The 26,673-nt window shown below is 35.8% G+C and overlaps 1 protein-coding gene across 22 annotated transcripts in view; it reads left to right on the plus strand.

Moving 5' to 3' along the window:
• pcloa (piccolo presynaptic cytomatrix protein a) overlaps positions 1–20,363 on the plus strand; it is a 64,230-nt gene extending 43,867 nt beyond the window's left edge. For 5 of the 22 annotated variants that reach the window (XM_087248067.1, XM_087248069.1, XM_087248085.1 and 2 more), the window contains 16 exons: positions 3,118–3,226; positions 3,667–3,728; positions 3,820–4,013; positions 4,107–4,157; positions 4,433–4,563; positions 6,593–6,619; positions 6,915–7,008; positions 8,542–8,613; positions 8,756–9,005; positions 9,491–9,679; positions 10,912–11,073; positions 13,223–13,364; positions 13,521–13,576; positions 15,201–15,335; positions 15,530–15,675; positions 17,370–20,363. In XM_087248067.1, the coding sequence (XP_087104193.1) occupies positions 3,118–3,226; positions 3,667–3,728; positions 3,820–4,013; positions 4,107–4,157; positions 4,433–4,563; positions 6,593–6,619; positions 6,915–7,008; positions 8,542–8,613; positions 8,756–9,005; positions 9,491–9,679; positions 10,912–11,073; positions 13,223–13,364; positions 13,521–13,576; positions 15,201–15,335; positions 15,530–15,675; positions 17,370–17,513 (1,964 nt within the window). In that variant the 3' untranslated portion in view covers positions 17,514–20,363. Of the gene's footprint in view, positions 1–3,117; positions 3,227–3,666; positions 3,729–3,819; positions 4,014–4,106; positions 4,158–4,432; positions 4,564–6,592; positions 6,620–6,914; positions 7,009–8,541; positions 8,614–8,755; positions 9,006–9,490; positions 10,676–10,911; positions 11,074–13,222; positions 13,365–13,520; positions 13,577–15,200; positions 15,336–15,529; positions 15,676–17,369 lie in introns of those variants that run through there. The other 17 variants (XM_087248071.1, XM_087248073.1, XM_087248068.1 and 14 more) reach the window with 9 other exon arrangements.
• Positions 20,364–26,673: the final 6,310 nt, after the last annotated feature.

The raw sequence follows: 26,673 nt of genomic DNA on the forward strand, positions 1-26,673 counted from the left end.
AAGCTCTATTGATCTTGGTCATGACGGAGACGTTAATGCTCTCTTTTTCTTCAGGGTGAGGGTGAGCACGAAGCATTATAAATTAGGTCTGCTTAGGCTCCGGGTTTTGTGCTGCTTTCTCTGGGTCCTAATTTACGAGGGGCCAGGATAGGTGGTGAGGGGGAAAGTGAAGCCAGAGGGAGTGGATCTGTCTGCGCGCAGGCTTATTTATGAGGCCATATACAACAGCTGGGCTTTGTGAGAGAACATTCTAAGCTTTGACTGGGACTGACACTTCACATCTGTCTTTCACCTCCTCCTCTCGCTCTCTCTATCAAATATCACTTTGTATTTAGACATTTGACTCCTTAACCCTATGCTTGTCTCTTCTCCTTTTATTGTGTTTCTTTGTGTCAATATTTAATTTAGTCTATTCTTAATTCTCTACTGTCTCATCTCACTTTTCTCCCTCTCATTGTGTATCATTTCTTTCAATCCTATATCTTAGTGCTGCACAATACTGAAAAAATCATGTTTTTTGGCAATATATATGCCGATATGAATAAAATTTCACCAGATGACTTGAATAGTTCTATATGGAAAGAATTTATTCATTTGGATTGATTGAGATGATTCTGTATTGAGTCAGCTATGCATTAAATATGATAAACAAATTATAAATAAAAATAAATACAATGATGTAAAGATAAAGCTTTATGGTTTTCTGGGGAATTCAATTCCTCTTTCAATTAAACTTATGTTTATTTCCTATAGCGCTTTTACAATGTAGATTGTGTCAAACAAAGAAGTTCTAGTAAATTTAGCGGTCAGTCCAGTTTTCAGAGTTGAAGTTCAGTTTAGTTCAGTTCAGTTTGGTTTTTCACTGCTGAATGTCCAAACACTGAAGAGCAAATCCATCGATGTGCAGCTCCACGATCGCAAACCAAACAAGCCAGTGGCAACAGTGGCGAGGAACAAATTCACCAATTGACGAAAGTGAAGGAAAAAAAAAAACTTCAAGAGAAACCAGGCTTAGTTGGGCACGACCATTTTCTCCTCTGACCAAATGAATGAACAGGAATGAACAGGATTCATGTACAGAAATTGATAAATCAATGTAAAATAGTCTTCGTGAGTATATTTTTCAGTAAAATTAACCTTAAATCAAACTTACAAGCAAGTTTATTTTTTAAATATGCCTGAATGCTTTAAACTCTTTTTTGTTTACATAGTCAAAGGCCCTAAACACACACAAAAAATAAGCTGTATTTTTATTATATTATATCGTTTATATTACAGTCAACTCTAATGCATAGTACAATGATAAACTTTCAATATCAGGTGTAAACTTTGCCACAAAACCCATGTATTCTTAATTATGGCTCCTGGTCAACTATAATCTCAACTCCACTTTTCATTACAGGTCCTGTGATGTGACAATTGTATACAGTTGAAGTCAGAATTATTACTAGATATTAGATATTTTTCAAGATACTTAAAGTGACATTTAAAGGCTTAACTATGTTAATTAGGTTAACTAGGCAGTTTAGGGTAATTAGGCAAGTTATTGTGTAGTGATGGTTTGTTCAGTAGAAAAATATCTATATAGCTTATAAACAAAATATATATATATTATATATAGTAGCTTATATATCTATAGCTTAAAGGGGCTAATTATTTTGACCTTGAAATGTTTTTATTTTATTAAAAACTGCTTTTATTCTAGCAGAAATAAAACAAATAAGACTTTCTCCAGAAGATTAAATATTATTAGACATACTGTGAAATTTTTCCTGCTCTTTTAAACATAATTTGGAAAATATTTTAAAAATAAAAGGCGGGCTAATAATTCTGACTTTAACTGTATATGTTTGCACATTTCAATATGGATGCTGAAACGATATATTGTGCAGCTGTATTATATCTGTTTCATCTCATTAAGTCTCTTCTGTTGTCACCTTTTTTCTTTTCATCTTGTCTCTTCTAACTTTGTTCATTCTTCTACCTCTCAATTTCTCTTTTCTGCATTTCTTTGTCCCATCTCCTTTTATTTATCTCTTCTAATCTTCCGCTCTTATCTCTTCTCTATTTTCCTCATTTGATCTCTTCTTGTCTCATCTGCATTAATCATTGTATCTTATTGCATATATTTCATTTGCTCTCATGTTGTTTACATTTTATTTCTCACCTCACATTTTCTCGTCTCATTTTGTCTCTTCCTTTATGATTTGAGCTTTTACCTCGTCTCTTCTCCTCACATCTATTGTCATGCTGTCTCTTTTCATCTCATCTTTCTCTTTTCATTTGATTTCATCTCATTTCTTCTCATCATTTCTTTTTTCCTTCCTTTTTATTTATTGGTATTAAGCAATACCATATATAGTAGTAGTACACAGTGCATAATAAAAACTAAAATTACAGACTGTCTCATTATAAACCCACTCTTACTTTCCTATAAAACTATACATCATAATACATACAGTGCAGAACAATTGATTACAGATCACCCCAATGTAAAGCCAATCATACCTTGCTACTAATTTTCTCATCTTTTCTTGACCTATATAATCTAGAATCATCTCTCTCCCACATATTGTCCCAACAGCAGAATAAGCGTCTTAAAGCTGAAATGTCAAATGCTTCTACTAGGTGTAAGTGTGATTATGTATGGGGTTGTCATGGCTACAACAGTCATGTGACTGACGTATATTTTCAAGCTCAGTGTAACAGGCTGGTGTTAAGCTGTGGAGTAATGTGAGCCGGCTGTTTAGTCTCTCACATTAAACAGTAAAATCTTTAAGCGTGTAAATGACCCGAGTACACATTCACCCCCAGGGATCCCAAGCATCCAACGTAACGTAGGAGGTTCGAAACGCCCAAAGAGGGCATACCTGGCCTACCTGAAGACACGCTTTCATCTGTGTAAGTGCGCTAAGAGGTTTTGGTTTGCTGTGACTTGGCGTGAAATCTGTTGCACGTGTTTCCTCTCCTTTCTCACAGGATTTCTTCAGCACAGCTTGTTTAATCGAACTTGATGCTTGATGTTGCAGTGCTTATTACAGTATATTTGATCAAATGTAAATAAAATTCATTGTATAAAGCGGCTGATTTTATATTTGTATGTGTGTGTTTGCATAGGAATGCAAGTCCTGGAGTGGAACAACATTTCCTTGAGTGGTAAGACGTACGAGGAGGTGCAAGGGCTGGTTGGTCACCAGGTTGGAGAGGCCGAATTATGTATCAGACTGTGAGTGTCAGATTTGCTTAATTAATAGTTATGTGCTACTTTTTATTTCTGTTTTCTATCTAGCTCTGAATGAAACATGATATTTAAAGCCCCAATGTACAAATGCGGATTTACAATTTATTTACCAAATATTCAGACTCAATACTTTGAATATGTTTTAACAAATCTAAATATTAAGAAAATTGCTATTTAAGTTGGGCAAATTAAGTGTTTAGCAAAGCATTTTCCTAATGAATAATTAAGATTTGATACATTTAGGGTACAAAGTATCTGACATATCTTAATGGAACATGATCTGTAAACAATATTCTAATGATTTTTGCCTTAAAAGAAACTATTACCAAAAATAAACCTATGCAACTTGAGACTTTTGTGGTCCAGGGTCACATATTGATTTCCTGCTTGCTTTACTAAACTCCTCAATTTCTTTTTATCTCCAGTGACATAAATATGCTGTCTGATTCTGATAGCTCCCATCTAGACCTGCATGACCAGGTTAAAGGTGAGAACCTCGAGTCATTGAAAAAGACAATCAAATGAAATTGTCTTAATTAACCACAGTGACTACTAACACCTGACTTCTAAATATACAGGGGACAGACCTCCACGGTCACCAGGTGTGGACCCCAAGCAGCTGGCTGCCGAGCTGCAGAAAGTGTCCCAGCAGCAGGTGCCGTCCTCCTCTGCGTCAGCACTGGATAAACCCTCAGCGTCTGCAGGCTCCAGTGCAGTTCCCAGTCCTGGCCAGCCTGGTTCACCCTCTGTCAGCAAGAAACGCCACAGCAAGGTATGCATATCCCATGTGCACAATTATTTTGGATACAGAAAGTCAAACAAAAAAACACGTCTTTCCTTACTGCTGATGTTTTTTGTTTCTTAGAACTCTGAGGGTACAAAAACTCAGTCCCACCCAGTTTCAGGAGAAATCCAGGTAGATTTGAGCTCTCATCATCTCAGCTACATCTGTAGCTCATTAAGCAAACCTCCAAGTGGAATTTTAAAACTGTAATTTAGAGACCTGTAAAAGTGGAAATTTCAATATGAAACTATCTACGACTAGAAATTAGCTGCTTATGAATGAACACTCTATGAAATCACTCATATTTAATTTCACACTTAATTCATTGATTAAAAGAGTGTATTTATGTAATAGTCATTTGCCTTTTCAACAGAAGAAAGACATTTTTACTTTCTTCTATGTTGCAGCTTCAAATAAATTATGACAAACAGCTGGGAAATCTCATCGTCCATGTTCTCCAAGCACGGAATCTGGCGCCTCGGGACAATAATGGCTACTCTGATCCATTCGTTAAAGTTTACTTGCTGCCAGGTAGAGGGTAAGTACTTTCTGCAAATCTCAACTTACTGGAATTGAGTCTTAGAGGGATAGTTCACCAAAAAAATGAACATTCTGTCATCATTTATGCACCCTATATTTGTCCCAAACCTGTCTGGTTTTGTTGTAAACAAACTGTGAAAAAAAGATATTTTAAAGAAAGCTGAAAACCTGTAACCATTGACTTTCACTTGATTTACCTACTTACTATATATGTCAATGGTTACAGTTTCTAAGCATTCTTCAAAATATATTCCCTTGTGTTTAACAGAAAAAACTAACAAAGCTTTTTAACCAATTGAGGTTGAGTAAATGACGAGTAAACCTTAATTTTAGATCGAACTATCCCTTTAAAGTTCACCCAAAATGATAATTCTGCCACCATCTACTCACCCTTCACTTGTTCAAAACCTGTTTGAGTTTCTTTCTTCTATAGAAAAATGCTGGTAGCTGGCACCCATTGATTTTTATAGTAATTTCCCCTCATAAGAAAGTTAATGACTTGCCAGCTACTAACATTCTTCAAAATATCTTCCTTTGAGTTCAACAGATAAAAGAAACTCATAAAGGTTGAAAACCACCTGAGGGAGAATAAATTATGCAACATAGGCTAACTCTGAAAACGTAGCTCTATATACATTTCTGGAGACCACGAATTATGTAGCCAGAAGTACGTATGGCCGCATTTAATTTTTTTAAAACGATGCTACGGGGCAGTATAATGCTGTTTCGCGCTTACCAGCTGACCGCTTACCTCTGTTTGGACGGCTTTCCTGCTGTTACCAGTTTGTTCAGTAGCTCGCCATGTATGTCGGCGGACTTGAGACGCAGAGAGAAGTTGACCACAACGTTGGGGTTTGAGTCTGGTGAAGAACAGTTTCAGTAAGACAAAAACAAAAGCCAAAAAATAAAATGAATAAGTAAATCGCAGGGTGAGAATGCGGTAAAATCTGAAAACGTTGTAAAAATCAGGCGATGGCTTTAAGGTCGGTAAGGTTTAGGGAAGTGGGTGGGCGGGTCAATCGGTGCTTTTGAAAACACTATTGGTTGGGTTTAGGGAAGGAGGAGGGTGGGTCAGTCGATTGATCAGTCAGTCAACAGCAGCCTCTGGTGGATTTATGCGAGAACAGCAGGTGTGAATGAGAAATTTGAGCTCTCAAAATGAGTGATGAGTTTGAAAACAAAAATGGCAAAAAAAAAACATAGCTCCTGGGACATATTTAGTGCTCTCCAGAAATGTATTTAGGGGTACATCAGAATGAGCCTGGGTTGAAATTATGAGGCAATTTTCATATTTTGGGTGAACTTTCCCTTTAAGTGAGACCCAGTGTGGGTTGCCAACTGTGTTTGGTCAATATACAGGACATGTTAGATTCTAGTTTTAGAATCAATCAGTATCAGTTTCTACCTTTTTAAAAACTCTACCAGACAGTAAAGCTGTGAGATTACTGAGATGTTAAAATAAGATGTTAGTATCTTGATTCCTGCTGAAAAATAAAACCACCTGTTTCACCCTTGGCAATGTAAATTAAGGCTCCCACAGCAGCTCTCCTAGAGGCTACTTTCCGAGAGTTAACGAAACAGAAAATCACTTATCCAGCTGTACTTAGCATCAAGTCTGTGGGAAAGACCCGAAAAGGATTATGCATACTGTGTGAGCCCTAGTTTTTTAGCTGAATTTTAATTAGGTGTGTGTGCGCGCTTGTCCGCCTGTTTATGTGTGCAGTAAGTGAGTCAGCAAACGAGGAAAATCAATGCCAGCTGAGTTTGTGTGTAAAATGATAGCGCTGGCTGATGTTTGTAGGCTGGTGTGTATGTTTGTGTATGTGTGTCGGACCATTTCTGGCTCTCATCTGATCATGCAGTACTTGGATTGAACCTACAGAAACAGGAGCTCTCCATTTCTCAGCTCCATATGGGCATGAATGCATGAGCTACTGCGAACACACACACATGCATACACACACCTTTGCGGTCTCCCACTCATCACTGATTGTTGTCTGTTTTTGCTGCATGCTGGATCTTCACAGTCAGGTCATGGTTGTGCAGAATGCCAGGTATGTGATTCTTTCCTACAGTACAAGCAGATTATTGAAGACTTGGCCATGCTTGGACATGAACGGCTTAATGATGTTGTGTTTTGCTCTTTATGTCATCATTATGCATTTGATTACATTCTTAATGTAGTATATGGTCATTGCAACAACACAAGTGGGCCTATACTACATGTCCTCCATCATGCAGACCATCTGCCACCAGCGTGGGGTGTTTCTTGTTGAAGTCTGGTGCACACTGATGCTCTATTTTAATTGAATGCTGACCTCTTGGTGTGTTTGTTTTTCTCAACTGCAGTGCTGAAAACAAAAGAAGGTCCAAGCATGTTCAGAAGACCCTGAACCCGGAGTGGAACCAGACTGTCATCTACAAAAACATTCACCTTGAACAGGTAACCAAACACATCTAGGTTGCGCTTCAGATGTCTAGGAAAAATTCTGATGGAAAATGTTTTACTTTGAAGATTTCATACCAGTTTTGAGGTTTCAATTATATGAAAGCTCTTCAGAGAGAATCTCAGGCTTTTGGTGCAAACAGGGAATAGTCTGTTGTCTCCCAGAAGTGCTTTACTCTAATTAAGACCAAAGAGCTTCTTTAGTCGGTTGAGCTCTCTTAGGCAGACACTGACAGATGTGATTGATATGTTTTTACTGGACTATTGAAGCGAGGCCAGTGCCTCTTAATTGAGAGAGAAAGACAGAATGCTGGTAAGTGAGGCTTGTGTTGAAAACCATCTGGATTTAATGCTCTAGTACTACATATCATGTTGAAGATGTTTACCAATTTAACAGATAAGACTTTTTTGTCTTTGTTTCCAGCAAGGAAAAATATAGAGTTGAAATCAGAGTTATTAGCCCCCTCTAATTATTAGCCCTCAATTTCTGTTTAACGGAGAGAAGATTTGTTCAACACATTTCTAAATATAATAGTTTTAATAACTCATTTCTCATAACTGATTTATTTTATCTTTGCCATGATGACAGTACATAATATTTTACTAGAAAATTTTAAAGACACTTTTATACAGTTTAAATTGACATTTAAAAACTTAACTAGGTTAATTAGGTTATCTAGGTGTAACCCTGCCAGTCCTTTACCACCCAACTCTGAGCTGGGGTTAAACCGGCAACCTTCCGCAGGGGAGTCAGTTGCTCTTACAAGGAGGCTAAAGACCATTGCCTCTAGCATCTGTCACTAGAGCACCTTCTTAGAGTTCAGAGGAGTGAGGTTTTACATGCACAGCACTTCACTAGCTGGCCTTCGCTACATAGGCAGGTTAGGGTAATTAGCCAATTTATTGTATAACAATGGTTTGTTCTTTGACTATAGAAAAAAATATATAACTTAAAGGGGCTAATAGTTTTGACCTTAAAATGTTTTTTTATTATTATTATTATTAAAAACTGCTTTTATTCTAGCCAAAAATATATATAAATATATATACTTTCTCCAGAAGAACAAATATTATCAGACATACTGTGAAAATTTCCTTGTGTATTTAACTCAGAAGCAAAGTTTAGAGGGAATGAGCAAAGAAATATATATATATATATAGAAGCAAAGGGAATGATTTATTTTTTCTGAAGTAAATGTCATTTAAACATTTTTACATGATTCTTTAGAAATCACTCCAAAATGTTGTGCTTGTGTGCTTTGCGTTATAACTGTTGAAAACCATTGTGCTGCTCAGAATTATTGCAGAAAGCAAAATCAATTTTCACTTGTTATCTTTTTGAGGTAGAACTATCGATTGTAACTTTAAAAAAAATTAATACCGTATGTACTTACTGAATTCTGAATGAATTATAAATCCTAATCACCCAACTGGTCAGGTTGTAGGGTGTATTCAGGCAATGTATGGTGATAAAATCACAAACTAAGTAATTGGCATTGAATGCTCTGTGTTTGTGTGGTGCATGTTTAGTTGAGAAAGAAGACACTGGAGGTCAGCGTGTGGGACTACGACAAGAGCTCTGCCAATGACTTCTTGGGAGAGGTGAGAAGCTTTAAGCACACTTTGGAATATTAAACACCGGGTCCATTCTGTATAAAAGTTCAAGGCTGCAAATCCAAGAGATGGACTCTCATCTTACAGTCACTGAATAATCATGAAATTGTACATGTATGGTGATTTATAGGTTTTAATTGACCTGTCCAACACGGCCCAATTGGACAACGTCCCACGCTGGCTTCCTCTAAAGGAGCAGAGTGAAGGCGAGCATCACCGGCGCTCTCACTCGGGACAGGGACGTCAGCATTCACCCAAACCCCCTGGAGGACACGGGAGCCAGCACTCCCCAAAGACCTCTGGACACAGCAAGGAGGACTCGCCCAAATCCTCAGTCATTAAGAGCCGTAGTCACGGAATCTTCCCTGACCCTGCTAAGGGTATGAGTGCACGTCGCATGCCACTTCTCCTTTCACATTTCCAGACGTGATGTCTTCCTGTCCTCCATCCTACTACTGCTGTCATTTCTCTGCATTCTGTCTTCTTTTCTTCTATCTGTATTGTTCTTGCTTTCACTTGATCTCTCCATCCTATATTTCTCAAGCTTCCTAGCTTTGGCTTTTCGCTCTCCATATATGTGTGTTGAGTTCACTACGGCGCTGAGCTCACCAGCGCTTCACTCCAGTCACCTCACGCAAGGTGTGACAGGGCCGCTCAGACAGCAAGCAGCCTGCTTAGATGCTAACTAGGGCACAATAGTGGAACACACCACTTATGTCAGATGGAGACTCAATAGTTTTAAAATAACATAACCAGATCATCTGTGTAGTTTATGTATATTTTAATTAAGAAGTTTTTGAAGAATTTAAATGAATAAATAGGCTAAAAAACAGCTCTTGTGGTAATTTGGTTCTGGTTGTTTTAGACACGCAGGTGCCCACTATTGAGAAATCTCACAGTAGCCCCAGCTCTTCAAAGCCATCCCTCTCCGAGGGTCAAGCCCGTCCCCATGGAGGCCCCCGTGCTCATGGCAAAAGTGGCACGACCCGGGCACACCTTGATGATGCTGCAGCAATGGCTGAAGCTGCCGGCCAACAGCCCCGTCTCCAACCAAGTAAACGACGCAAATAAACCCTCCACAGCATGGCTGCCTTCGCACTCATCTGTTCCTCCTTCTGTTCTTTTTCACTGCCTTCGTTTGGTTTTTTTTTCTTTCCCCGTCATTGTTTTCTGGTTTCTCCAGTTTTTCTTCCTCTGATCCCCTTGTGGTCACAGTCTGTCACTTCACTTCCTCCCGGCCTGTGTGTTCTCACTAGTATGTTGAGAACATGTCACATACACTTGTACAGAAACATATACTCTTTTTTATGACATTTTTTAACACATACATTTAAGGGAGCATGTTATATTTAGTGTTTTTATCATGGAACTGGTCAAGAGATCATTTATAAATGTATATCAGTGTATCATATTTTAAAGTTACAGAGCTAATCTATGAAGTTTTCTATTTGAACTTAATAATTTGTCCTTAAGCTTCCTTACATCCTTGAAACCCTGAACAGTTCCTGTTGCATATGGGTTTAATTTTCAAGGAACACCCAATATGCCAATGCAAAAAATAATGGTACAAATAATGATTCAGAATAGATTTAAAAAAATAGACTCCAGCTTAAATATTGTGCAGAAACAAAAACTATTTCTGACCTAGTCTGGCACTTTGCTGCCCATCAATCAGTATGCTAAGTTGGATTACTAAGACCTGTCAATCACTGTGAGGAGATCTGACTGCACATGTCACGCACTTAGTCATGCAGACCTGTCATTTTACCCCAAAGGGACATGTTGGAACCTTACTACTAAGGTTTTTTTAGGTAAAACCTGCTCATCTTGCCATGTTATTAAAGTTAGAGAGTTTAAGACCTGCACCAAACACAAAATCAACACCTTTTGCCCACCTGAGCCCTTCACAGCAGCCCTGACAACCTTTTTATTTAACTCTTTATTTATTTGTCCCATTGAGTTGTTTTCTGTCCCAGACGGCCAGCTTTTCAGCAGCTACCCCAGTCCACGAGATGGCCATGCATGTGGCCGCCACTCCTTAAAGCACCATCCCACCCTGCCTTCACTCTCTCTGCGGCTCTCGCTGGCCTACACTGCACCTCAGTCAACGCTTTGAGCCCGAGCCGGGCCGTGCGGACTGTGGCTGCATGTGACTACACAGTAAAAGCTGGTGGTGTCCATGTTGTGACAAGTTCATACTCTGAGTCTCCATCTCGCCCCCCTTCTCCCCTCTCCAAACCTCCCCTCCTTCTCACCTTCCACCCCGTGGCTGATATATGGCCCCAGCCCAAAATGGCGGCCTCGACCCGAGGCACCACAGGCACAGCGTAGTTGGTGTGCTCACCATTCAGAGAGCCCCGTCTGAGTCGCCGGCCCATGAGGTCCCTGACGGCCGTCACCTGACCCTCAGGAAAGCCCTGTCTGAAGAGAGGCCGCAGCCGGACGGAGGTGAGAGATGAACGTCTCGTATGATTGCCGATGACAGCAAGAGAGAAAGAGCGAGAGGATGTTGAGTTACTAACGCACATCTAACTAGTGGAACTAGCTGAAGACACTTTGCATAATGTGTATTTGTGCCTAAAAAGGGCACTATGGGAAGGGGACGACTTACAATGAGTTATTCCAAATGAAAGTGAGCAAAACTATTACAGAAATTAGGATTAAGTGAGGGCTGATTTATACTTCTGCGTCAAGTGCACTCGTATGGTCCGGCGCAGCCTTTTGTACTGTCGCATAGCCCTCGCTGTGGCTGATGCTGATGCACACCTGTCCAAAATAGTAACTACACATTGCAAAGCGTAGCGCAAGCTCTGTCATTGGTTGGCTTGGTACCGCTGACAAGCATGGGCGGTGTTGAGAGCCGCAAGCCTGATAGAGCGAATGTTTACAAGTGTCAAGTCCCTCGAAGGAGTTCCAGATGGAAACTTTTGTTTTGTGTTTATTTTATGATTAAAGTTGTTGCCAGTCCGCCAGTTTTAGCTACTTTTAGCATTCAGAAAAAAACAAAACACCTGCAAAGAAACTCAACAGAGGAAGATAAAAACCTACTTCCAGCTTGCATTTCGGGAGGGTTATTGCAGAGAAACACAAACAGCACGCAGAAGTATAAATGCTACACGCAAGGCAGGTGCCGTGGGTCATACCGATCACTCGACGCAGAAGTATAAATCAGTCTTAAATCTGTAGTTAGTAATCACATGAACTTAGGTGGTGCATCTTTACAATTTTCTTTTTAAAACCTGAAAAAAAATGAATTCTGAAACCCTCGGTTGATTGAAATTGCAGAACATTGCAGGTTTAAATATTAAGTTACTGTTCATGTTTACGTACATTCAAGTTTAACAAGTAATAGGTAGCAATATAGTTGCATTACAGATGCAAATAGACAATATTTAAGATTTTTATAAGCAATCTTATCAGAAATATGCATGAAATTTGTCAAGTAAATGGCCTGTTCACACCAAGACGAATGTTTAGCATTTTCATTTGAATAAACAGAGGGTATACTGTACATCTACGTGGATAAAAAAAAAACTAATTTTCTATTGCAGTGCAGAGAAAACTGTCCAAACATGGCATTTACCTGAAAATGGTGCATTAAAAACAGAATGTTTTTCATTAGGTTTTTGGAAAAGTTTTGATTTGTATAGAAGGATCAAGAAAAATAACTAAAACCGCTGTAATATCTATTATCTATGCCAACCAGTGCATGGCAACATCACATTGTAAAGAAACATTATGTCTAAACACAATTAGTCCTGTAGTCCACTATTCATGTTGTGGTTGTCAAGATCCAGCACATGAGTTGGTGGCCATTTTTTAACCAGATTCGTCTGATGCTAATTCAAAACACTTGGATTGGCAGGTTAAAAACAGGTCAAGTAACCTTAAAACCTTATTCATATTTTCCAAGTGGGTAGGGTCTAGTGATTCTCACTTTCAGCAGGAATCCACTCTCTGCCACTTCACAGGAAATTCATGCAGCGAGTCTCAGTCTGATACAACAGTCCAGCAACGTGCTTCCCTAAAACCAGGGGACTAAACTGTAGTAAAACTGAAATATTGACCCCCTAACCATCCCAAGAGATGCCTGGTGTTAGTGTCACCGTTGCTGAATCTGATTGAAAAAGACTGTGTGCATGAATTACGTGTTGAAATCACGCATCCCACGTCACACCATCACCATCACTCTCGTTCAAACACTTCCAAATACATCAACATATAAAACACAATCTTAAGTAACAACCATTTAAATAAACTAATATAGCGCCAACGGAATTAGCACAATTGTTCTTACTCGCTTAATGTTCTAAACTAAAACACACAGATTACTAATGAACAGTTTAATTTGTTCTGTCTGTGCTTTTGCTTCTGTCATCTGATGTCTGCTTAGCATATCTCTGTCTGTGATGTTTCCTTTCATTTATTGAGTGCCGTCATGCTTTTTTAAATGTTGCCAGTAGTGCCAGTATCTATCGGTGTGTTTGTGAGTGTGTGTTTGGAGTGAATATGTGGACATCTACCCTTTATTTGCTAGTTGCAAACCAGTAGTAGTGTATGAGATTAATGCGACTCACATAGTCCACTTCAAAAACAGCGTCCCGCAGCCATAGATCTGGTGATGCTCCTGTTACTGCAGCCTCATTGGATAGTGGTCTGAGTGGCAGTGCCTTTAGCCTATTGGATGAAGAGGGCGGGACAAATGCGGTGGATAGTGCAATTTTCCAGGTTCCCAGATTGTGAGTGCTTTTTCGTATGACTCTGTATAATAATTGCTAATCAATTATGGTGTTTTTATAATAATAACTTTTTAAATTTTATCTAAAACGCCTTTTAATGCCTTTTTATTATCTGCATTTTCTTGGCACTCTGACCTGATGCTATTTATCATTCAGTGGAAAGATTCCAAACGGCACAGAAGCTGTGAAATCCGCTCATGGAGATGCAGAGGGTAATGTTTGCATGGGACGGTGTGTGCTTATTTGTGCTCGTCTGTGTCAATAGCAGTGTATTTGAATGTATAATTTTGCATCAGAGTAGCTAAAATGCTCAAATTATCATATAGTGTTTTTATCATTTAATAAATTAAGTTGCATTCTATTCAATTACATTAAATTACACTTTTATTCTAAGAATTGGAGTGTGTAATTCCTTTTTTGCATTTATTTGGTTAAAATACAATGATGTTTTGATTTTAATTACAAAACAACTGTTTTTTTAAAAAGTTTATTCAGTGGCCATTAGTACAGGCCTCTTTGTCAGTATTCTGATATATTTATTTCTTGATAATGCATTTTTAGGATTCCTTTGTGTTTAGCAAATCTTAAAATAAGCAGCATTTATTTTAAAGGGCACCTATGTTGAAAATCATCTTTTGGAAGCTGTTTGAGCAGAACTGTGTGTTGGTAAAGTGTGTCCACAGTCATATTGGGGTGATATAAAGACAATAAGTCTCTTTTAATTTCCTGACATTAAAATAGGATCCAAATCCCACCCATTTTGAGGTCCACTGCAACGTGATGTAGGACAACCATGTATTAACATGTCTCTGTTGTAACACGTATAATTATTTCAACAAGACAGGACATGTGCAAATCAACTGGAATTAAAAGATCTGTTCGCCTCTCTGTGATCATCAGTCATCATCAAATGTGATCAAGAAGGAGTTTTACAAGTTTAAAACGTTTTTAAAAAAGACGGTAAAATCATTGTAATTCTTCACCACAGCCGCATGTCAGTACAATTATAAAAGAAGATGCTTCAATCACAGTTTGTGGACATCAGGTTTATTTTACTGCATTAACATAAGGGATATCCTTACAGCAGTAGATAATAATGTGTATCCTGTCACATTTGCCATGCAAAACAGTGCAAAGTTAAACGCGTGCGCTGTATGTGTGTGTGATTTTTGTAATGACATTGTGTGTGAATTAACTCCATAACAAATACATCAACTAATCAGTGAGAAAATTCTTACTGTAGTATTTCTCACAAAAAAAAAAAAAAACATTATATGACATCTGCTTCCTTCATGTCTGTCACTGTGCTGTTTAACTGATGCATTCGGAGATTGAGGCACAATCTGACAGCCACGTGGGAACGGTGGGTGGGGAGAACCTGCTCATTTGCATTAAAGGCAAAGGCAACAAAACAGCTACAATGTGTAGAGCAGAAAATTCCAGTATGCTCAAAGGTGTAGTAAATAATCTGATGTGTGTTTTGAGCTAAAACTTCACTGACTCCTTTTGGAGAGAGAATTTTAAAAAAGGGGTAAAATAGGTGCCCTTTAAATTATTTTTTTAACAATGCAACACTCATTAATTTCATTTATGATCAGTTTAACAGATCATTCAATGTATATACTTTTATAAATTACTAATTGAAGAGTGAATTTAAATAGTTCCTCCCATATTAAACTATTTCCTCTGGCTATAAATGTGCTAAATTCTTTCACACTGTCTGAATGCTCCTCTTGTGGATCAAAGATTTACAAAATAGGGGAGGAAAAGATAAAGAGATATGAGGAGGAACTGAGATACTGACCTGTTCATGTGTGTGTGTGTGTGTCTTTTTAGGTAAGACTCAGGTGATGGGGGAGATAAAGATCGCCCTGAAGAAAGAGATGAAGACAGAGGGAGAACACCTGGTGCTTGAGATCCTACAGTGCAGAAACATCACATATAAATTCAAGTCTCCCGACCACCTCCCAGGTAACTAAACATGCGACTGCGAACATGTTTATACACACTATATTTACTAAAGGTGAAGTCACACCCACATATTTCACAATTGCCACAGACCGATGGCAGAAAGTTTTTTCTAGAAAGTTGGATTGGACAAGCTCTTTAAAACTCTCGAATTGAACAACACACAAATTTTGTGCACATTCATTTTTCATTTACAGACCTATATGTGAAGCTTTATGTGGTGAATGTGGCCACTCAGAAAAGAATCATCAAGAAGAAGACCAGAGTGTGTCGTCATGATCGCGAACCATCTTTTAACGAAACCTTCCGCTTCTGCATGAACCCCACCGGTCATTCCATTCAGGTATGCCAGACATTGGTCAAAAATCGAAACAGATCAAAGTCCGAAAATAATTTATGAACCCTTTTTTTTATACCTACTGTATTGTTTATAATTCAAAATCACTTGGATTTTTGTTTTTAAAGGGCACTTATGACAAAAATCTACTTTTGTAAGCTGTTTGGACAGAACTGTGTGTAGGTATAGTGTCTCCACAGTCATATTGAGTGATAGAAACAATAAGTCAATTTGTTTTTAGTTACCTGGCATCAAAATAGGATCCAAATCCCTCTCATTTTAAGGCCCACCGCAACGTGACATAGGGGTGTGGTATTCCCCACGTTTTAACACATTTCCAAAGTAACACATACAGTATAATCATATCCACAAGACAAGACGTGCGCAAAGAAACTGGGATCTGTTCAGCTTGTTAGAAATAAATACAGTAAAATCACTGTAATTCATCACCACAGCCGCATAATTATAAACAAGATGCTTTGTGGACATTAAGTCTGTTTTTTTTCTTTTTTTTTTTGTACATAAGTAGATCCAAAAACCGTTGGGTAAGTTCTAACTGTTGTAAGTGAGATCTGCTTCATTCTTGTCTGTCACTGTGCTGTTTATCTATGTGAAGGCTACAGAGATCTGTGACACACATGTGGGAAGGTGGGTGGGGAGAACCAGCTCATTTGCATTAAAGGCACAGGCAACAAAAACAGCTACAACAGCTCAAATTTCTCAGATTTAAAAAGTTATAATAAATGATCTGATGGGTATTTTGAGCTGAAACTTTACAGACACATTCTGGAAAAACAAAAGACTTGCATTAAATCTTGAAAAGGGGTAAAATGGGTGCCCTTTAAATGCAGAAATTACAAAAAAGATATTATAGAATAAAGAAAGATTACAAGTAAAATGTTCTCTTCAAAGTTAAGACTGACTGGGTTCTCCAATTTTGATGTTCTTTTTCAAATATCTAACTTGTAAGGTGGCAGAGAGTGCTCAAACCTGCTGCAAGTTAATAAAACACATGCAAATAGAAAACTGAAAGATCTTCATCCGTTTGACAACACATGCGCATGCAAAGTCTTACAAAATACAAAAACACTGAAATGTGCTGCAAATATTACAGACCACTCGGATTTTGCGTTTGGTAACCCTAAAAAGTGAGAGAAATGGCTGCTTCAGTCAGCGGTGCTTTCAAAGATCTGGGAGGTGTGCTGTTTTTGTTTATTTTAATGTCCTTGTCATGTGTATTTTAGCCCAAATAATCTGACAAATTGCACAAATAGTTTTAAATTAAATGTTATTTTAATGGCATTTAAGCAGGAGTTAACTTCAGAACAACAAGCTTGTCGCAAGTAACTCTACAATCAGGACATTTTTTTAACAAACTCACTCATATCTTTGACAACACAGCTTTATTTGCAGTGCGTTTCTATATTTTATTTATGTTTTGTGAGAATTTCGTGTGTGTGTGTTGTCAAAAGGATGAAGCTGTTTGTTAGTGTTTTTCTTAACTTTCAGTGCATTTGAGCTCTCTTTGCCACCATACATTTAAGTATCTCTCTCATATCATGAAACGTATGAAAACAAAATTCATGATGACTTCAAATAGGACTAAGCTGTTTCACCAAAATATAGAAATTGTGAAGTTCACAAGCGTAAAATTAGCCTAGACTTGAAATAGTGATTCTGATTTCTTCCAATCCTCGCAGCTCTTTCTTGTTTCAAACGGAGGCAAGTTTGTAAAGAAGACCCTAATCGGCGAAGCGTATGTGTGGCTGGATAAAGTAGACCTGCGTAAACGGGTGGTGAGCTGGCACAAGCTGCTGGCCAGCACAGCTCAGATCCACTCCTAAAGAAGGCGGTCGATTAAGGCGCGTGGACAGACCCGGCACATCTCTGCCGCACTCTTTGGGACTAAACTGAGCTGAATTTGGAGGGCCGACGCGGGGAGATTCCCGATTGCACTGGCACATGTGATTGTGTTAACCCAAGCCATGGAGAAACAGGTGTACAATGGTGTTTACAGGAAAGATCTGATCCTGAAAGATGCAGATCTGAAAAAAAAAAGTGAGCTGGAGATTCACGTAAGATTCATACACATGTGTACATGCACTTTCACAATCACTTACTGGTGTATCTATAAAATAATATGTGTACATTGGGCCACGACAGACAGTTAGACGATAGAGCGAACGTTTATTTGTTGCCAGTAATTTGTGCATTATTCATAAAGGATTATTTAACAGACAGATATCATATATATATTATTTTTGTATGATAGAGACGATTCCGCTTTAGATATTTATCCTTCTTTTACATTCCCTCAGATGTTATTGTGTTGAACGAATATTTAAGCACATTATCAATGGATTAGAAGAGTATTTTATGGTATATTATAGACAGATTTAAACGAATGAAATTTGATTTATTGGGTGTTGTGATGACTCTTTGTGTCAGTACGGTTATTTCCACTCACACAAGTAACACACGATACGGAATTCATCAGCGGATTCAGAGAGAATCAGGATGAATGCAAGAACCCAGCAAGCATTTTTTTGTTTAATAGATGTCAAATAGACGTCTAAACATAGTCGCCTTGGCTAAAACAAGACTACATTTGGGCTGTCAGTGAATAGACGTCTAAGAATACTAGACTAGTCATCAAATAAACAGAAATGAATGACTACACATATAAAGTCTGTCAAATCTGTCTATTTGTTTTGGGCTATTCTTAGACATCTATTAGATTTTCACTGACAGCCCAAGTTTAGTCTTGTTTTAGCCAAGCTGTCTACGTCTATTAGACGTCTATTAAACACAAAATTGTTTGCTGGCTAATTTAAACGTTTAAGAAAACTGCCAGACTTGCACAGAAAGCGAATGGGGAGTCTTGTTCGATGAATGTGACAGATGAAATATCTCAAGTATGCAGCAGCATCAGTTGAAAATGTCAAATCCAGCACTGTTATATGATTTGCACTTTGAGTCTAGCATTTTATGAATGTAGTTTGCTAGCTTTTTTTCTTTTTTTAAGTAGGTTCTATCAAAAAATAAAGAGAAAATCAAGAAATATCCTGCCATTTAAATCAGTCAAGCACTGTTAAAACCTCCACAGATGGATTAGAGCTCGAATGGAGCTCGAATGGGTCAATGTCATGTCTTGTCCGGACGTTTTCATATCACAATGTTAATATTAGCCTATGTTTTATGACAAACAAACTCCTAAACACTCAGGTTTCGATGTAAAAGCCTTGCTTAAACGTTATTAGCCGATCTCTGCTCTAAGCAGCTTAAAAGGCGACAATGAGGATCAGGGTGAAGACATCGCGTCGTTTTGAGTTTACACACATTTTGACACACGCTCATCTCATAATTTCAGAAAAGTGTGGCCACCTCAGACACTGAAATGCCATTAGTGTTATCTATATGTTTTTTATTATGCCTTTAAACAGGATGTGTGGATATAACCTTGCAAAACGTAACCCAGCCATTTTACCAAGTCAAGCACTTACGGTACACAAATGTCCAGCGTTAAGGGTGAAATCGGCCTTTAACCTGTGCCAAACTACCAAAACCCGCAGGTTCTGTGTATGTTATTCTATGCAACCCAAAAGGCATCTGTTGTACTTATCATTTAATGGCCGTAATGCATTATAATGACTTTTATTTTGTCATTTTAATGTATTTTCCCAACTGACATTTATTTATATATATTTTTAATTTTGCTTGGTGCTTGTTTATTAATTTGATTGCATTTTTGACAGTTCCTTGCAGTCCGCTGTTAAACTGTAAATGTGCATAACTACAGTAAATGTGTGTTTATAGCAGATTCATGAATTCAGTCACAGTGTCTGGAAAAAACACTATCTCACTGCACTCAGCTTTATATACAATGCTCGGTTCTCACTTTATTATATTCTGATCTCTCAGAATGTGCGTTACTATTTTTTATGTTTACAAATGAAGAGGAGAAAGAGCATTCGTTGTAACCAACGCGACCTCCTTCGAATAGCCCGTGCATGCATCTTTTTCACTTAATTGCCACACTGACTCTCTCACCTCTGCAAAATACATAAAAAATGAATAAAAAAGCAGCCATGTAAATAAAAGAATACTTTTCTTTTTGTACAAATAGGTTCTTGTATTGGTTTTCTGGTTCAGAGAAGAGCATGTTTGAGGGAAAGGAGAAGAGCGACTGTGTTTTTGATCTGTGTGTTACATGTTGTACATGCACTAGGGTAAAAGCTTTCCCCATGCTTGCCTCTGACAGACTGGACTGGACTTGACTTGCACAACAGACACAGATTTAACCCTGTATAATAATAACAATAATAGTAATAAAGAGCAGATGCTGACCTACTGACTCAGAGTAGAATCAGGAAAAAGTGTGGTGTTTTCACTTTGGATGTTGCATGTTTTGTTGTTCATACTATTTTTGTGTCCAGATTCTATTTACAAAAAGAGAGGGGGAAAAAAAAGATGATGAAAAATTAATCAAACCTAAATATGTATGCTGACTGTACAAAGATATGCTTGTATAATCCGTCTGGTTTTCCACTTAATGTAAACTGATGAAAAAAAAATATTCCAACTGTCATGGTTTTTGTGGTTGTACACAAACGGTATTGATAAATTATGCAAATTGTGCTGTAATAAAAGGCTAATGCCCCAAGTCTAAATATTAAATGATATATGTAAAATTCTCCCTGATCTCAGTCAATGAGTCTTTTACTTTCTATCTATCTATCTATCTATCTATCTATCTATCTATCTATCTATCTATCTATCTATCTATCTATCTATCTATCTATCTATCTATCTATCTATCTATCTATCTATCTGTCTGTCTGTCTGTCTGTCTGTCTGTCTATCTATCTATCTATCTATCTATCACACACACATGACCTTTGACCTATAACCTAAACAACAAATAAATGTATGTACATATTATTCATTTTTTATTTCCCACTTATAAGAAATAAATTGATGCCATCTACCTGTAGATACGTAGATGAAGAGGCGCCCTCTAGTGTACCTAGGGTGATAATGGTCTGTGTTCGAACTGGCTAAAATGTGCAATGACGTTAGCCGTTTCAAACACTACAGGGGGCGCTAAACTGCGGTTTTCTCTGTGTTATTATCTATGATGTTTAACAGAGTAAATGAATGTTCACAGTATGTCTGATAATATTTTTTTTCTTCTGGATAAAGTCTTATTTGTTTTATTTTGGCAGTAATAAAAGCAGTTTTAAATAAATACATATATATTTTAAATAATTTTAAGGTCACTAATTATCTCCTATAAGCAGTATATTTTCATTGATATAAAGAACAAACCATCGTTATACAATAACTTACCAAATTAACAAAATAACAAATTACCCTAACCTGCCTAGTTAACCTAATTAACCTGGTGAAGAATTTGCATGTCACTTTAAGCTGTATAAAAGTTTCTTGAAGCATATCTAGTCTAATATTATTTACTGTCATCATGGCAAAGAGAAAATAAATCAGTGTCTGTCTGTCTATCTGTATATCCATCCATCTATCTATCTATCTATCTATCTATCTATCTATCTATCTATCTATCTATCTATCTATCTATCTATCTATCTATCTATCTATCATCTATCTATCTATCTATCTATCTATCTATCTATCTATCTATCTATCTATCTATCTATCTATCTATCTATCTATCTAAATTGTCAGTCTTCTTTATTGAATCATGTCTGTGCAGTTATTCCTGAAAATGTACATGAGTTAGTGTTAGGTTAAGGGTTTGGTTGGGGTTAGGGTTAGGGGTTGGTTGGGGCTAGGTTGGGTCAGGGTTTGAAAGGGAATCAGTTTCTTATTTATTAATTAATGATTGTTTATTTTATGTAAACATGTATTTTTAATAGATTATTTTGCAGTATTTACTTTTATTTACTGAAAAAACATTTTAAATTGTTTTCATTTTGTTTGTTTTAATCAAGCAAGTTTTTTTGATAAATTGCTGCTTACTATTTTTAATTAATGTATAGTAATGTATTTCTATTAATTACTCAATGAAATCGTATTAAATGACTTTATATATGACAGTAATTCTACTTAAATTATTTTTCAAAATCTATCTATCTATCTATCTATCTATCTATCTATCTATCTATCTATCTATCTATCTATCTATCTATCTATCTATCTATCTATCTATCTTTCTATCTATCTATCACACACACATGACCTTTGACCTATAACCTAAACAACAAATAAATGTCAATCATGTCGTTACACATATTATTCATTTTTTATTTCCCACCTATAAGAAATAAATTGATGCCATCTACCTGTAGATACGTAGATGAAGAGGCGCCCTCTAGTGTACCTAGGGTGATAATGGTCTGTGTTCGAACTGGCTAAAATTTGCAATGACGTTAGCCGTTTCAAACACTACAGGGGGCGCTAAACTGCGGTTTTCTCTGTGTTATTATCTATGATGTTTAACAGAGTAAATGAATGTTCACAGTATGTCTGATAATATTTTTTTTCTTCTGGATAAAGTCTTATTTGTTTTATTTTGGCAGTAATAAAAGCAGTTTTAAATAAATACATATATATTTTAAATAATTTTAAGGTCACTAATTATCTCCTATAAGCAGTATATTTTTCATTGATATACAGAACAAACCATCGTTATACAATAACTTACCAAATTAACAAAATAACAAATTACCCTAACCTGCCTAGTTAACCTAATTAACCTGGTGAAGAATTTGCATGTCACTTTAAGCTGTATAAAAGTTTCTTGAAGCATATCTAGTCTAATATTATTTACTGTCATCATGGCAAAGAGAAAATAAATCAGTGTCTGTCTGTCTATCTGTATATCCATCCATCTATCTATCCATCTATCTATCTATCTATCTATCTATCTATCTATCTATCTATCTATCTATCTATCTATCTATCTATCTATCTATCTATATATCTATCTATCTATCTATCTATCTATCTATCTATCTATCTATCTATCATCTATCTATCTATCTATCTATCTATCTATCTATCTATCTATCTATCTATCTATCTATCTATCTATCTATCTATCATCTATCTATCTATCTATCTATCTATCTATCTATCTATCTATCTATCTATCTATCTATCTATCTATCTATCTATCTATCTAAATTGTCAGTCTTCTTTATTGAATCATGTCTGTGCAGTTATTCCTGAAAATGTACATGAGTTAGTGTTAGGTTAAGGGTTTGGTTGGGGTTAGGGTTAGGGGTTGGTTGGGGCTAGGTTGGGTCAGGGTTTGAAAGGGAATCAGTTTCTTATTTATTAATTAATGATTGTTTATTTTATGTAAACATGTATTTTTAATAGATTATTTTGCAGTATTTACTTTTATTTACTGAAAAACATTTTAAATTGTTTTCATTTTGTTTGTTTTAATCAAGCAAGTTTTTTTGATAAATTGCTGCTTACTATTTTTAATTAATGTATAGTAATGTATTTCTATTAATTACTCAATGAAATCGTATTAAATGACTTTATATATGACAGTAATTCTACTTAAATTATTTTTCAAAATCTATCTATCTATCTATCTATCTATCTATCTATCTATCTATCTATCTATCTATCTTTCTATCTATATATCACACACACATGACCTTTGACCTATAACCTAAACAACAAATAAATGTCAATCATGTCGTTACACATATTATTCATTTTTTATTTCCCACCTATAAGAAATAAATTGATGCCATCTACCTGTAGATACGTAGATGAAGAGGCGCCCTCTAATGTACCTAGGGTGATAATGGTCTGTGTTCGAACTGGCTAAAATGTGCAATGACGTTAGCCGTTTCAAACACTACAGGGGGCGCTAAACTGCGGTTTTCTCTGTGTTATTATCTATGATGTTTAACAGAGTAAATGAATGTTCACAGTATGTCTGATAATATTTTTTTTCTTCTGGATAAAGTCTTATTTGTTTTATTTTGGCAGTAATAAAAGCAGTTTTAAATAAATACATATATATTTTAAATAATTTTAAGGTCACTAATTATCTCCTATAAGCAGTATATTTTTCATTGATATACAGAACAAACCATCGTTATACAATAACTTACCAAATTAACAAAATAACAAATTACCCTAACCTGCCTAGTTAACCTAATTAACCTGGTGAAGAATTTGCATGTCACTTTAAGCTGTATAAAAGTTTCTTGAAGCATATCTAGTCTAATATTATTTACTGTCATCATGGCAAAGAGAAAATAAATCAGTGTCTGTCAGTCTATCTGTATATCCATCCATCTATCTATCTATCTATCTATCTATCTATCTATCTATCTATCTATCTATCTATCTATCTATCTATCTATCTATCTATCTATCTATCTATCTATCTATCTATCATCTATCTATCTATCTATCTATCTATCTATCTATCTATCTATCTATCTATCTATCTATCTATCTATATATATCTATCTATATATCTATCTATCTATCTATCATCTATCTATCTATCTATCTATCTATCTATCTAAATTGTCAGTCTTCTTTATTGAATCATGTCTGTGCAGTTATTCCTGAAAATGTACATGAGTTAGTGTTAGGTTAAGGGTTTGGTTGGGGTTAGGGTTAGGGGTTGGTTGGGGCTAGGTTGGGTCAGGGTTTGAAAGGGAATCAGTTTCTTATTTATTAATTAATGATTGTTTATTTTATGTAAACATGTATTTTTAATAGATTATTTTGCAGTATTTACTTTTATTTACTGAAAAACATTTTAAATTGTTTTCATTTTGTTTGTTTTAATCAAGCAAGTTTTTTTGATAAATTGCTGCTTACTATTTTTAATTAATGTATAGTAATGTATTTCTATTAATTACTCAATGAAATCGTATTAAATGACTTTATATATGACAGTAATTCTACTTAAATTATTTTTCAAAATCTATCTATCTATCTATCTATCTATCTATCTATCTATCTATCTATCTATCTATCTATCTATCTATCTATCTATCTATCTATCTATCTATCTATCTATCTATCTATCTATCACACACACATGACCTTTGACCTATAACCTAAACAACAAATAAATGTATGTACATATTATTCATTTTTTATTTCCCACTTATAAGAAATAAATTGATGCCATCTACCTGTAGATACGTAGATGAAGAGGCGCCCTCTAGTGTACCTAGGGTGATAATGGTCTGTGTTCGAACTGGCTAAAATGTGCAATGACGTTAGCCGTTTCAAACACTACAGGGGGCGCTAAACTGCGGTTTTCTCTGTGTTATTATCTATGATGTTTAACAGAGTAAATGAATGTTCACAGTATGTCTGATAATATTTTTTTTCTTCTGGATAAAGTCTTATTTGTTTTATTTTGGCAGTAATAAAAGCAGTTTTAAATAAATACATATATATTTTAAATAATTTTAAGGTCACTAATTATCTCCTATAAGCAGTATATTTTCATTGATATAAAGAACAAACCATCGTTATACAATAACTTACCAAATTAACAAAATAACAAATTACCCTAACCTGCCTAGTTAACCTAATTAACCTGGTGAAGAATTTGCATGTCACTTTAAGCTGTATAAAAGTTTCTTGAAGCATATCTAGTCTAATATTATTTACTGTCATCATGGCAAAGAGAAAATAAATCAGTGTCTGTCTGTCTATCTGTATATCCATCCATCTATCTATCTATCTATCTATCTATCTATCTATCTATCTATCTATCTATCTATCTATCTATCTATCTATCTATCTATCTATCTATCTATCTATCTATCTATCTATCTATCTATCTATCTATCTAAATTGTCAGTCTTCTTTATTGAATCATGTCTGTGCAGTTATTCCTGAAAATGTACATGAGTTAGTGTTAGGTTAAGGGTTTGGTTGGGGTTAGGGTTAGGGGTTGGTTGGGGCTAGGTTGGGTCAGGGTTTGAAAGGGAATCAGTTTCTTATTTATTAATTAATGATTGTTTATTTTATGTAAACATGTATTTTTAATAGATTATTTTGCAGTATTTACTTTTATTTACTGAAAAACATTTTAAATTGTTTTCATTTTGTTTGTTTTAATCAAGCAAGTTTTTTTGATAAATTGCTGCTTACTATTTTTAATTAATGTATAGTAATGTATTTCTATTAATTACTCAATGAAATCGTATTAAATGACTTTATATATGACAGTAATTCTACTTAAATTATTTTTCAAAATCTATCTATCTATCTATCTATCTATCTATCTATCTATCTATCTATCTATCTATCTATCTATCTATCTATCTATCTATCTTTCTATCTATATATCACACACACATGACCTTTGACCTATAACCTAAACAACAAATAAATGTCAATCATGTCGTTACACATATTATTCATTTTTTATTTCCCACCTATAAGAAATAAATTGATGCCATCTACCTGTAGATACGTAGATGAAGAGGCGCCCTCTAATGTACCTAGGGTGATAATGGTCTGTGTTCGAACTGGCTAAAATGTGCAATGACGTTAGCCGTTTCAAACACTACAGGGGGCGCTAAACTGCGGTTTTCTCTGTGTTATTATCTATGATGTTTAACAGAGTAAATGAATGTTCACAGTATGTCTGATAATATTTTTTTTCTTCTGGATAAAGTCTTATTTGTTTTATTTTGGCAGTAATAAAAGCAGTTTTAAATAAATACATATATATTTTAAATAATTTTAAGGTCACTAATTATCTCCTATAAGCAGTATATTTTTCATTGATATACAGAACAAACCATCGTTATACAATAACTTACCAAATTAACAAAATAACAAATTACCCTAACCTGCCTAGTTAACCTAATTAACCTGGTGAAGAATTTGCATGTCACTTTAAGCTGTATAAAAGTTTCTTGAAGCATATCTAGTCTAATATTATTTACTGTCATCATGGCAAAGAGAAAATAAATCAGTGTCTGTCAGTCTATCTGTATATCCATCCATCTATCT

The sequence above is a fragment of the Danio rerio genome, chromosome 4, assembly GCF_052040795.2.
Source record: "Danio rerio strain M-AB ecotype USA chromosome 4, GRCz13ab, whole genome shotgun sequence".
In the NCBI taxonomy this organism is placed as follows: Eukaryota; Metazoa; Chordata; class Actinopteri; order Cypriniformes; family Danionidae; genus Danio; species Danio rerio.